We start from the raw sequence: 14,168 nt of genomic DNA, 5'->3' as shown, positions 1-14,168 counted from the left end.
TTTCCCATGAAGTTGACTGGATATTTTTGGAAATAATTTTTCATTATCAAGCTTATATCTTCTAATATGGAGAAATTGGCCAAAAGAGTCCCCCAATCAATTACCTGGTTACTAGACTCAAGAAAATTTGTTAGATCACCCTGAAAGGGCTGTTCTAATCTATCTTCTGGAATTCTTTTTTTGGTATAAAATAGCAATTTAATACAATTATTTTATCTCCAGCAACAGAGCCAAGTATTTCCTTAAGCAGATTTTTTAAAGTAATATGGGGCAATTCCCCAATTACTCTAGGAAAATTCATAATTCTCAAATTATATTTCTTGGCTGTGTTTTCTAGAGATTCAAGCCTTCTAGAAATTATCTCTCTGTCTTTAACAACAGCTACTTGGAATTCTATATTTTTCTTTTGGGAATTCTCCAAATCTTTAGTCCTGTCAACCAGCTCTTTAATTTGTTTCTGTGTTTGTAGCGTGTCTTGTTGAGTTCCTGTTATTAAACTATCCACTTTCTTTTCTAACTCTTTAATATTCAGTAACATTCCTTCCATCATCCCCCAAAGTGAATCAAGGGTTACCACTGCTGGGCGAGTAGGGAGATCAATGTTACTGCTGTCTCGGGACTTTTGATCTAAATTCCCTCCCTCAGGGTTTTCCAACCTCAAGTCTCCTATTCCACTTCCTGAAGTTGAGTCCAAGACAGCAGACGCCCCCTCTACGATGGTCTGTACAATAACCGCCTGGGTACTGTCCGCCAATCTTTGTGCAGGAGGCATGCCGATGTTCGGGCTCAATGAAGCCTCGTCTGTAGGCCCACTCAGCCCTCCCTGACTGAGAGGCACATCAGAGTCTTTGGACTTCATCTCGTTCGACGCAGGTGAAAGGAGAAATCTGCTTATTTCCTGCTGAATTGGAGACGGCAAGGGGAGTGGTGGAAACACTCGCACCTTGCCTTTCCTTTTTGGAGGCATTTAGCTTTTTAGTAATAGCAGATTCACCCAGTTTATGATGCCAAATTTTATGTGCAATTTGTTGGCAAGCAGAGGAGATAATCGTTTAAACAAGCAAAAGAAAAGAAAACAGTACCTTGGTTATGCCCAACAGATGTTTGCCGTCATCCGGCGATTCCGGGCGAAACCGGGCAAAGCCGTCTCACCCGCGCGCCCCTTTAGCGCGCGCGGCTTCAGCAGCACGCCGGCTCTGCTGCGCGCCGCTGATAAGCTCCCCTAAGAGGGTAGCTTCCGGGATCCGCCTCAGGGTCCGCCCCTCACGTTGCGGCGTCGGCGGGTCAGCTGGAGCTCACGGTCGGCAAGGGGATTCCCTGCCCCGTTCTCTACAGCCTCAGGTAGCTGGTCAGATTTTTCCTCTGCGCCCTCCGGTATATCTTTTATATTCTTAAAATTTAATGTGGAAAGTGATGGACACAACTACAGGTGCACAATGCTGGGTTATTTATTGGGAGTCACCACCCAGGAAAAGGATCTGGGAGTCCTTACTTTATTACTTTCATTGTAGCTCAAGGTGAGTTACATTCAGGTAAGTACCGTATTTTTCGCTCCATAAGACGCACCTGACCATAAGACGCACCTAGGATTCAGAGGGGGAAAATTTAAAAAAAAAAAAATTGTGCTAAACCGGCTCTGCGTCTGGGCGTCTTATGGAGCAAATTAGGGGAGTGCATAGTTTTTTTTTTTTCTCCCCATTTTGTTTTCGGGTCTGGGGAGGGCCATTTCGGTCCACTCCCCAGATCAGAAAATTTTTCTTTCTGTGGGAACCCCCAAAAACCCCCCCCCATCCCAACCCTTTAAATTAACAACCTCCACCCCCCTGACCCCCCCAAGACCTGCCGAATTAATTTCCTGCAACCCCCCACCCTCCTGACCCCCCCCCAAGACCTGCCGAATTAATTTCCTGCAACCCCCCACCCTCCTGACCCCCCCAAGACCTGCCAAACGTCCCTGGTGGTCCAGCGGGGGTCCGGGAATGATCTCCTGGGCGTGGGCCGTCGGCTGCCAGTAAACAAAATGGCGCCGACGGCCCTATGCCCTCACTATGTCACTGAGACCGACCGCGCCGACGGCCCTATGCCCTCACTATGTCACTGAGACCGACCGCTGCTATTGGTCGGTCTCAGTGACATAGTGAGGGCATAGGGCCGTCGGCGCCATTTTGTTTACTGGCAGCCGACGGCCCTATGCCCTCACTATGTCACTGAGACCGACCAATAGCAGCGATCGGTCTCAGTGACATAGTGAGGGCATAGGGCCGTCGGCTGCCAGTAAACAAAATGGCGCCGACGGCCCTATGCCCTCACTATGTCACTGAGACCGACCAATAGCAGCGGTCGGTCTCAGTGACATAGTGAGGGCATAGGGCCATCGGCACCATTTTGTTTACTGGCAGCCGACGGCCCACGCCCAGGAGATCATTCCCGGACCCCCGCTGGACCACCAGGGACATTTGGCAGGTCTTGGCGGGGTCAGGAGGGTGGGGGGTTGCAGGAAATTAATTTGTCAGGTCTTGGGGGGGGGGGTTGTAGGAAATTAAGTCGGCAGGTCTTGGGGGAGTCGGGGGGGGGGGGGGTGTTTGTTAGATTTTTGTTTGGTTTTTTTTTTATATTCGCTCCATAAGACGCACATACATTTTCCCCCCACCTTTGGGGGAAAAAAAGTGCGTCTTATGGAGCGAAAAATACGGTATTTTTCCTGTCCCCATAGGACTTAGTCTTACCTGGTATCTGAGGCAATGGAGGGTGAAGTGACTTGCTCAAGTTCACAAGGAGTGGCAGTGGGTTTTGAACCCTGGATTCTCTGGTTCTTAGCCTGCTGCTCTAACCACTAGGTTACTCCTCCACTCCTTGGGGACAATATGTTGAAATCCTCTGCTTTAGTGTGCGGTGGCAGTCAAGCAAGCAAATAGAATGTTAGGAATGATCTGAAAAGGAATAGAAAATATATTGCATTGAGTTATGCGTGGTGTTCTGGACATCCCATCTCAAAAAAGATGTAGTAGAACTAGAAAACGTACAGAGTAGGGAGACAAAAATGATAAAGGGGATGGAATATTTCTCCCATGATGAGAGGCTACACAGTCTAGGGCTCTTCAGCTTGGAAAAGAGACGGCTGAGAGGGGACTTGATAGAAGTTTATAAAATCATGCGCAGGGTGGAACAGGTAAATAAAGGTTGGTTATTTACTTTTTCCAAAAATACTAAAACAAGGGGACCCTGCATGAAACTAGCCACCAGCAGATTCAAAACAAATTGTAGAAAGTGCGCTGTGTGAAAAAGTACTATCAGGCTGTGGCATCTATTTCTAGAGGACATGATCAAGACGATTACCATAGCGGGTTTAAAAGAGGTTTGGACAAGTTCCTGGAAGAAAAGGCAATAACACATTATTAGTCAGCTAGGCTAAAGAAAGCTGTTGCTATGCCTGGGAGTAAGTAATGGGAATTGGATCTACTTTGAGATCTGTTGGGTACGTGACACTATCGGAGAGATAATGCGGGGCTCGATGGACCTCGCTGTGGCATCATTTTTATTTATTTAAAAATGTTTGTGTACTGCTTTTACAAAGTAAAATTGGTCAAAACGGTCCACATACAGGCACATACATAATATAAAATTCAAATACAAACATAATATAATATAAAAAACAGAATAAAAACAGAGTAAGTAACAAAAATAAAGCAAACAGATAAAATATAACTAAAATATAAGTAATGAATTAAAATTAATATCCAGTTTCAATGAACAAAAGGACACAGGACAAAAATATTGTCGGTTAACATAGATGTGAAATGTGGGAGAGATATTAATCGAGAGAAATTAGGTGTGCTCTGATATGAGAGTGTCAAAAGCCAATTGAAAAAGATATGTTTTTAGTGATTTCTTAAATTCCTGTGAATTTGAAATTTGATGAAGGATATTGGTTGGTAAGTTATTCCAATTAGATGGGCCTGCAACAGAAAAACCTCTTTTTCGAGTAATGTCCAGCCTTGCAAAGGGGACCGATGGAACGTCTAATAGGTTTTTATTTAAGGAACTTAAATGTCTTGTTGGTTTGTAGGTTCGCAAATTGGAACAGAGCCAAGTTGAAGATGGGTTGTGTATGAGTGAGTGAATGATTGACAGTGTTTTATATAGGAATCTGAATTTGATGGGGAGCCAATGTAGAGAATAAGAGTATTGGACCTGCTCACGGACTGCACACCAGACATCTGTGCAGTCACTGAAACATGGTTCAAAGACTCAGACACCGTCCATATAAACCAACTCCCAACCACCCTTTATGACATCTTCCCCATCCACCGACCCAAAAAAAGAGGAGGTGGAATCCTCTTAGCAGCTAAAAAATTCCTCAACCTCAAACCCATCAGCATAGCCACTCCACCCAAACTTGAAATAGGTCTATTTAGGGCAGATGCCCTGCAAATCTGTCTTGTCTACGCCCCCCCCCACCATCCTTGAGTCCGACCCGTCTCCCTTAATTGAATTTTTTGTAGAATGGATAAAAACTGACACCCCCTCCATCATCCTCGGAGATTTTAATCTCCACGTTGACTCTCTCCCCCCCACTGCATCCTGCGACACCTTCATTCAATCCCTCCTTGCCATAGGCTTCCGACAAATCATAGTAACCCCAACCCACAAAGCTGGCCATACGCTAGACCTGATGTTTATCAACTCTAGCTTCCAAACCACCACCACACCCACCTGCACCCCAGTGCCCTGGTCCGACCACTGCCTCATTGAAAGCCGACTCTCTGCCATGAGACCTCTTCCTAGTAACCATACACATCACACTACCATAATTTCCAGAAAAACTTGCCCCAGCGACAAACTTACAGATGCATTAGCCTCGTCCTTACCAAACCTAATCTGCTCTGACCCCGACACAGCCTTAGCGTCCTGGAATAGCCTTACAGAAGACATAGCCAATAAACTATGCCCCCTCTCTAAACGAGTCATAAACACCTCTGCGAAACCCTCCAAGCCCTGGTACACCCAAGAGCTAAAAATCCTAAAAAATAATCTCAGACAGAAAGAGAGAATATGGCGCAAGGACCCTACCCCGCAACACTCCTCTAGCTACAAAACAGCATTACACGAATACAGACTATCTACACTCAAACACAAACGTGACTTCTACTCAAAAAAAATCCATGACTATAAATTCAACCCCAAAGTGCTTTTCTCCTATGTCGCCAGCCTCACCACCCCCATCCCTCCTACCATACCAGACTCTGAGGCAGCCGCCAAATATGAGGAACTGGCCATCTACTTCCAGAGTAAAATCGCCAACCTCCTCTCCAGATTTCCGTTCTCCAATCTCTGTGCCCCCACCACCCTTACTCCTATCCCCGCCTCATCCCAACCCACAATGGCCATTCTTGACTTCACTTCCTCTAAGGAAATCATTAGCCTCCTTCGTAAACTTAAGCCAGCTTCTCACCCTAGCAACACCATCCCCACCAAAGCGCTAATAGCCATCCCAAACAGCATAGCTAGAGCCATAGCAGACATTATCAACTGCTCCCTCACCCATGGGATGGTCCCAGACTCACTTAAGCACGCTGTCGTCAAACCCCTTCTTAAAAAACCCTCCCTAGACCCTAAAGACCCCTCCAATTTCCGCCCCATCTCCAACCTCCCTCTTATTTCCAAGCTAATGGAAAAAGTTGTTAATTCGCAACTCATGGATTACCTTGAAGATCACGCTATCCTCCATGTTTCCCAATTTGGCTTCAGAAAACATTTTAATACCGAATCCCTACTCCTCTCCCTAGCCGACTACCTCCTCAGAGGTCTGGGCCAAGGCCACAGCTACCTCCTTGCCCTCCTTGACATTTCGGCGGCTTTTGATACCATCAGCCACCACCGCCTCCTGACACGGCTAGAAAGCATCGGCATCTCAGGAATAGCTCTCGCCTGGTTCAAATCCTATCTTTCAAACAGAAAGTTCTCTGTCAAAATTGGAAACAACCTCTCTGCTTCACACCCTTTACAACAAGGAGTCCCACAAGGCTCATCTCTTTCCTCAACCCTCTTCAATATTTATATCACCCCCCTCTGCCAGCTCCTCACTGACCTTAAACTCAAATTCTATCTCTATGCTGATGATGTTCAGATCATCATTCCCATTCATAGCTCTATATCTGACGCCCTGGAGCACTGGGAAAATTGCCTTGCAGCCATCAACTCCCTCCTCACCAACCTTCAGCTTGCCCTCAACGCAAACAAAACGGAACTCCTCCACATCTCCTCGCAACCGCCTGACCTCATACCTAATGACCCTAAACTTAACCTCCTCTCAGGTCAACCAGCTGTTAGGGACCTCGGAGTTCTCCTTGATCCCAACCTTAGCATGAAACCACAAATCAAATCTATCCTCAAAGCAGGCTTCTTCAAACTCAACGTTCTTAAGAAACTCCGACCCCTGCTGTACACCCAAGATCTCCGCACAGTGATCCAAGCCACCCTTACCTCCAAACTGGACTATTGTAATGCCCTCCTCCTAGGGCTCCCCTTATCTTCAATAAAACCCCTTCAACTTTTGCAAAACGCCACTGCAAGGCTCATTACCAACACACGCATACACAAACATATTACCCCTGTCCTCAAGGATCTACATTGGCTTCCCATCCTTTTCTGTATACACTACAAGACCCTGACCATAGTACACAAATCTATCCACACACACAACTCCAACTGGCTTGACCTCCCTTTCACTGCGCCCCTGTCCTCCCGAGCCACCAGATCTGCCAACAAAGGTAATCTACATGTACCGTCCTTGAAGGCAGCTCATCTCTCATCCACCCGTGACCGCTCCATATCCATTGCCGGCCCCGCCCTCTGGAACTCCCTACCCGTCCACTTGCGCCTTGAACCCTGCGCCATCAAATTCAAAAAGAAACTAAAAACATTCCTGTTCAACCAAGCCTACACAGAATAGACCCTCCCTTCCCTCTATTGCTCATACCCCCTAGGTGACCGCCCTTTTCCTTATATTAAGGAATCTAATCACAATGTACATTGTTGTCTTCTTGTTATGACCTCTTGTTGATTTCTTGTTGTTTAATCTATTTTCCCTACTGCTCTAGGTTAACCCCCTGCCCAGTTCGCCTCCCCTGTTGAAATGTACTTCTAAATCTTTTGTTAATATGTGAACCGGTATGATGTCCCCACTAATACCGGTATATAAAAGTTTCTAAATAAATAAATAAATAAATTGGAGATATGTGGTTTTTCAATGGAGTACCAGATAATATATGAGCGGCAGAATGCTTCAAATAAAGATGCAAAACTAACAGAAATAACAGACATTCCCCCTGAGGACCACCAGATTCCATAAGTTATGGTTATGAACTAAATTCCCCTCATCTTACAGATAGGCAGCGATTTGTGAGAAAAGAATTAAACCAACCTCAAAATTCTTACAAATCTCTTGCAAGATATTACCTCCATATGTTTTAGCAGTTATGATATGTGCATAGATAGGATATGAGTATTTTCTAATACCATTGTAATTTTTTTTGAGTTATGTATTATGATCTATATAATGTATTCATATCAGTGCTATTGTATTTCATTTGCAAAGTATGTTTACTTTGTAAAATTGGGGGAAAAAAAAAGAATTAAAACAATTTGTCAGCCCACAAATCCTGAAAGACTCCAAATGGTGTAAATGAATAGCTTGGTCCAGGCCCATTAAGCATCAGCAACTACCTAGAGTGCCAAATTTTAAAGGCACCATATACCCAGGCCAAAGAGGAGCCTACTCCTACTTAATTTAGGGCTGAGGGCTGTTGCCATTTCAAATATTCACCACCATAGCACTCTGGCCCAACATCCCCACCTCTATTTTCCAGTCTCCAGGGATGAATCCCCTGCTGTCCGAAATGGAACCCCTGACTCCAACCTCCAGTCCTCCCTATGGGGCCAAATTTTTAAATCCAGCCCTGACTAGGCCCACCATATTGGATTCAGCTTTTAAATCAAGGATAAGCACTTTCACCCTAATCTCTTCTGCATGATCTATTAATAAGTCCCATAGTGAGCTATAGTGAATTCAGCCAGTATTCAGACCTCTTCACTTTTTCCAAATTTTGTTATGTTACAGCCTTATTCTGAAATGGATAATATGCATTTTTTTCCCTCATCAATCTACACACAGTACCCCATAATGACAAAGTGAGGTCAGGTTTGTAGACATTTCTGCAAATAAAAAAAATTGGAAATATCACATTTACTTAAGTAGTCAGACTGTTTACTCAGTACTTTGAGGCACCTTTTGCAGTGATTACAGCCTCAGGTCTTCTTGGGTATGAAGCGACAATCTTGGAACACCTGTATTTGGGGATTTTCTCCCATTCTTTTCTGCAGATCCTCTCAAACCCTGAAAGGGTCGATGGGGAGAGTCGATGCATAGCTATCTCCAGAGATGTTCGATCAGGTTCAAGTCTGGAGCTCTGGCTGGGCCATTCAAGGACATTCACAGACTTGTGCCGAAGCCACTCCTGCATTGTTTTGGCTGTCTGCTTAGGGTCATGGTCCTATTGGAAGGTGAATCATCACCCCAGTCTGAGGTCCAGAGCACTCTGGAGCAGGTTTTCATCAAGGATCTCTGTACGTTGCTCCATTCATCTTTCCCTCAAGTCTGACTAGTCTCATAGTTCCTGAAACTGAAAAACATCCCCACCACCATGCTTCACCTTAGGGATGGTATTTGCTAGGTGATGAGCCGTGCCTGGTTTCCGTCAGACATGACGCTTGGCATTCAGGCCAGAAAGTTCAATCTTGGTTTCATCAGACCAGAGAATCTTGTTTCTCATGCTCTGAGAGTCCTTTAAATGCCTTTTGGCAAACTCCAAGTGGGCTGTTGAGTGGCTTCCATTTGGCCACTGTTCCATAAAGGCCTGATTGGTGGAATGATGCAAAGATGGTTGGCCTTCTGGAAGGTTCTCCTATCTCCACAGTGGAATTCTGGAGCTCTGTCAGAGTGACCATCAGGTTCTTGGTAACCTCTCTGACCAAGGCCCTTCTCTCACAACTGCTCAGTTTGGGTGGGTGGCCAGCTCTAGGAAGAGTCCTGGTGGTTCTGATGGAGGCCACTGTGTTCTTTGGGACCTTCAGTGCTGCAGAAATGTTTTGTACCCTTCCCCAGATCTGTGCCTCGACACAATCCTGTCCTGGAGGTCTACAGACAATTCCTTTGACTTCATGAATTTGATTTTGCTCTGACATGCAGTGTCCACTGTGGGACAGTGTGCCTTTCCAAATCATGTCCAATCAATTGAATTTACCACAGGTGGGCTCTAAGAGGGAAAAACAGCTCAAGGATGATCAATGGAAACAGAATGCACCTGAGCTCAACTTTGAGTGTGGTATGAAAGGGTCTGAATATGTAAATGTAATATTTCAGTTTTTTAAATTAATTTGCACAAATTTCTACAAAGCTGATTTTGCTTTGTTATTATGGAGTATTGTGTGTAGATTGAGGAGGGTAAAATGCATAAAAGTGGACAAAGTGAAGCAGGCTGAATGCATGCACTGTATGCGCTGCTCTGTTCTGTGGCCCACTCTAAATCAGCCCAAAGATTTGGGTGCAAAATTCCTTTGGAAATTTGTGCGGGCGGTTTTTAGCAGGTGTAATTGTGTGGGTAGCTTTGTGGGATCATATTTCAAAGGGAAAGCGTGTGCATGCCTAGTGTTTAACTTAATGCATGTATTGGCAGGATGCTACAAAATGACCCTCCGTATTCAGAAAACTAAAAATGTGATTGCTTCAGAAGTGTGAAACGGTGTTTAAAACGATTATGCTGCAGTTGATGATGTTCTCTTCTCATGTGTCTTCCTGTTGAAGGATGCGGGTGTTGGGCTCATCGTTATCGGACAGTCGTCTCACCATCATATTGAGGTAAGTGCCTTCTGAGGTGTTCCTTAGCACAGGGGTCTCTTTACTTACCAGGTTCAGCAATTTACTTATTTCATGTCTACCATGGGGATCTCGAAGCATAGTACAAAACAGCAAGAAAATGCTTTCTAACTTGTAGAAAACCACAGTTTAGTTTTACATACAAGTTGGCATTAATGTATTACAATGTTATGTATTCCCTGTTTAAAAGCCAATAAAATATAAATTAAAAAAAAAAGAAAACCACAGTTTAAATAACGATGAAATACGCAGTTGTGCGCAGTATTACTTCTGCTGAAATAAGCTCCGATTTGTTGCAAAAACTACAAGTATTTCAAAGTTGCAGAGAGCATTACTAGAAATAGCTAAAGGTGCTTGCCTGAGATTTGTAATGTACATAGTTTATTTGTTTTAAGACTTAGAATAAGGACTTCTTTGATTTGTCAAGATTTAAAGTAATTTTATTAAGAACTTTTATCTATTAAACAAAATTGATTAGCTATTGCACAGATATATAGCAGTCGCTTGATTCAAGACACATGGACTCTTACAGTTTCTAAATTAGCCCAACAGATCATTGACTAAACGTCTGCACGGATTTGTTAAGGTCAAATATTACAGGCTAACTGTCCCGTGAATAATTAGGATGAACGCTCTGATCATGTTAATACCATCGGGAGTCAGTTTTTCTCTCACCTTGCTGGTAAAGAACCATTGATTGAAGTGCCGTGTAGTTTTTCTCTCTGTTGGCAATGCTGTCTCTGCTGGCGAGGAAGGCTCTGTGCAGGCATCTCAGATTTAGCATCTGTAGGCTGGTCACAGGAGATCGAACAAAGAGGCAATCTCGTGATGTTGGTGCTGGCCCTCAAGGTGTTGACACTGTTGGTAAAGGCATCTGCTAGTAATGATGGTAATGGGCTCCTGATGATGAAGGGTTGTCGACTCTGTCTATCCTGCCAAATTGGCATAGTTAGTACATATGGATGGGGATACAGGATCCTTTGATTGGAAAAGTCCTCCTTTTTTTTTCTAAAGGTTAAGGGATGAATTTTCAGAGTTGCTCGTGTTAAAAGGTCCATATACGCGAGTATCTGGGCTAAGTGCAAGCAAATCGTATTTTAAAATGGCCCGATTATGCGCATATATGCGCCTGTGCAAGCAACCCAAATGCATTGAAAAAGGGACGGAGTTAGGGGTGTTCTGGGGCAGGGCCGACATTTACATACGTATGTACGGATTTTAAATCCAACGCCCACCGTGCAGATTGGGCTGTTACCCAGGCTTCTATACGTCTGCTCTTGATAAAGGTGTAAGTCTGAAAAAAAACTTGTTTTTAGGTCTAAAATGACTGGGTGAGGGGTCTGGGTAAACTCGGGGGAGTGCAGGCTGAAGAACCAGGAGGGTCTTGAAGACCAAGAGAGAGACTGGGCAAACAAGTGGGTTAATTGGACAAACTGGTTGTTTCCTTTACGCCTGCATGTTTTAAAATCAGCTTAGCTGCATGCATTAAAGCTGACAAATTCTTAAGGAAGATGTGCATGCTCGTGTAACCGCCTAAAATTAGGAGCATATGTACACACACCAGATGTATTTTAAATTGTAAGCGTACACTTGCACGAATTCCTGCGAATGTGCGCTCGTGCCCACATACGCGTGTATATGGCCGCATGCGCACTCTTTTTAAAGTTACAATATAAGAGTTCATCTTTGCATAGGGATGCTTAAATGTAAGCAGTTGTCCAATCAGGGTTCGAGGCAAGGCTGAAGGTAGACAATCCGGACAACACTGCCAAGTAAGGTTTTATAATCTGGGCATATTTTTGCAAGTTCTCAGTTGTTGCATATAGAAAATCCCAAATCCTTGCTGTTCTTCCAGCTTTGTTTGGTTTAGGGAGAACGAGTTATTTTAGTCTGTGCTCAGGTTTGTGGCCTACATTGCATGCGGAGCCCAATATTGTAGGACATTGTAAACTGAAAAAACAAATTTGAATGTGCATTTATTTTTGCAGCCATTCTGCTGTTTGACAGGGTATCCTCATGAAATCTATGTAGATCCTGAGAGGGAAATTTACAAAATACTTGAGATGAAAAGGGGTGAAACAGCCACTACATCAGGTAGGCGTGAAGCTCTCTACATCTTGCCTATGGCACATCAAATATTTTTATACTTAGTTGGAATAACGTAAGCAGTACATGCATTTATAAGGAATGTTTTTTTTGTCAGTCTGAACGTTTTTCTGTAATCTGGGCCATTTTTCGTATTCATCTTTTTGCCTAAGGAACAGTATTAAAATGGCTTCATTTCTTTCTGTGGGCTCATAAGCAGCATGTGAGAACCCATGTTGAAACTGGGAGACGCCGTGGGGCCGTCAATGAAGCTCAACCCACCGACGGCCAAAATTGAAGAAAGTCTGCAGCTGTTTCCCCTTTTAGCTGTGCGCACAGCTTTGCAGCTTCCGCCCACTCCCTTCACAGAAAGGCTGATGGGGCTAAAGGAAGAGTAGCCCGTGGGGCCGTGGTGGAGCACAGTGAAACAGGAAGAGGACGGAGGGGGCCAGATAGAGCCCATCCCACGGTGGTCTGGAGGAAGGAAGCTGTGTGTGTGAGAACCTGTGTGCATGTATTTGTGTGAGAGCTTGTGTGTATGTGTCTGTGTCTGTGAGAGCTTTGTGTGTGTCAGAGCTTGTGTGCATGTGTGTGTTTTTGAGTCTATGTGAGAGCTTGAGTGCATATATATATATGTATTGTGTCTGTGTGAGAGCTTGAGGGTATTTGTGTCAGAACTTGTGTATATATGTGTGTGTGAGAGCCTGTGTGCAAGTGCCTGAATGCATGTGTGTGTGTGTGTGCGTGCCTGTGAGAGCCTATGTATCACACATAAGTGCTCACACATGTACATATGTGTCTGTTAAGGAAAGAGAGCAAGTGTGTGTTAGAGCACAGGCATCTATGTGAGAGAATGAATGTGTGTCTGTGTGTGTTCGTGAAGATAGTTTGAGTGCCTCTGCCTCTCCAATCCACAACAATCTCAAGGTGACTGGGAATTAAGATTCCAGGTATGGAGAAAAGGAGATTTTTTAAAATCCTTATTAGTTTTAATTATTGGGTGTAATTTGATGTGTCTACTGTTTTGAAATATTTTATTGTGTGTTGGTTCCCCAAAATAATTAAAATATACAAAAAACATTAAAATATGTTCTTTGTATTCATCAGTTGTTTTGAAATATTTTATTGGTGTTTGGGAAATTTGGGATATTCTATTTAACTAGTTTGAAATATTTATTCTTTTTATGACTATGATTTTACTATTATGATGTTTTATATTTCTTGATTTTATTTTTTAATGTTTTATGAAGAATGGTAATGTTTCTGTTTTTCCATTATTGCTCATCTTAGGTTAGCCATCACTGCTCTATATGACACGCGTGTCAGAGGTGACACACCGAGCCGTTTTTGCTGACACGCCTAGCGTTTCGGGACTATCGATTTTTTTTTTTTTTTTTTTTTTTTATTGGCTGTGCCGAGCCTTTTTTTTTTTTTTTCGGCTGCGCCAACCCTTTAAAATTAGTTTTTTAGTATCCCTCCAGCCCCCCCCCCCAAATGCCCCCGGGCGCAGGGAGGCGCAGCGACAGGCAGGGCCGTGGTGAGGCTCACTTCACCACAGCCCAAAGAAAAAGATCGTGTTGAACGCGCTGATGCTCCTCCTCCTTCCTGCCTGTGCGTCCCCGGAAGTAAACGTTGCCGGAGCCGCATGGGCAGGAAGGAGGAGAAGCACCAGTGCGTGCAGAAGAGGAGCATCACTTGCACTTACGGGCCGCCGCGAATCTCAAATCGCAGCGGCCCGAGAAGAGGAAGAAGCCCGGTAGCAGGGCCGCTGCAGAGCCCATCCTGCGCGACCCGCGAAGAGGAGGCCCAGAGGTGAGAGAGAGGCTGAGGGTCTGTGTGTGTGCGCGCGTGTATGACATGAGTTGAGAGATTGTGTGTGAGAGTGAGGACCTGAATGTTTGCAGAGACTGCATGTGCTTGAGCAAGACAGCATGTGGGAGTGAGAGAGAGCCTGTGTGTGTGAGAGTTAGACAGCATGTGCCAGTGAGAGCCTGTGTGTGTGTGTGTGTGTGTGTGTGTGTGTGTGTGTGTGTGTGTGTGTGTGAGAGAGAGAGAAATGCATGTGAGAATGAGAACCTGACTGTGTGTTTGAGGGAAGAAGATGGAGAGAAAAGAAACAGAAAAAAAGACAATATAAAAGGAATTGGCA

At 44.4% G+C, this 14,168-nt stretch overlaps 1 protein-coding gene across 1 annotated transcript in view; it reads left to right on the top strand.

Moving 5' to 3' along the window:
- The window catches only part of PRXL2C (peroxiredoxin like 2C), a 41,543-nt gene that overhangs the window by 13,502 nt on the left and 13,873 nt on the right, over positions 1-14,168 (top strand). The window contains exons 3-4 of the mRNA XM_029617891.1: positions 9,863-9,916; positions 11,923-12,028. Of these exons, the coding sequence (XP_029473751.1) occupies positions 9,863-9,916; positions 11,923-12,028 (160 nt within the window). The remainder of the gene's footprint in view (positions 1-9,862; positions 9,917-11,922; positions 12,029-14,168) is intronic.

Source organism: Rhinatrema bivittatum, chromosome 1, assembly GCF_901001135.1.
Source record: "Rhinatrema bivittatum chromosome 1, aRhiBiv1.1, whole genome shotgun sequence".
In the NCBI taxonomy this organism is placed as follows: domain Eukaryota; kingdom Metazoa; phylum Chordata; class Amphibia; order Gymnophiona; family Rhinatrematidae; genus Rhinatrema; species Rhinatrema bivittatum.
Note: the sequence above shows the minus strand (reverse complement) of the source record. Positions and strands in the feature narration are given on the sequence as shown.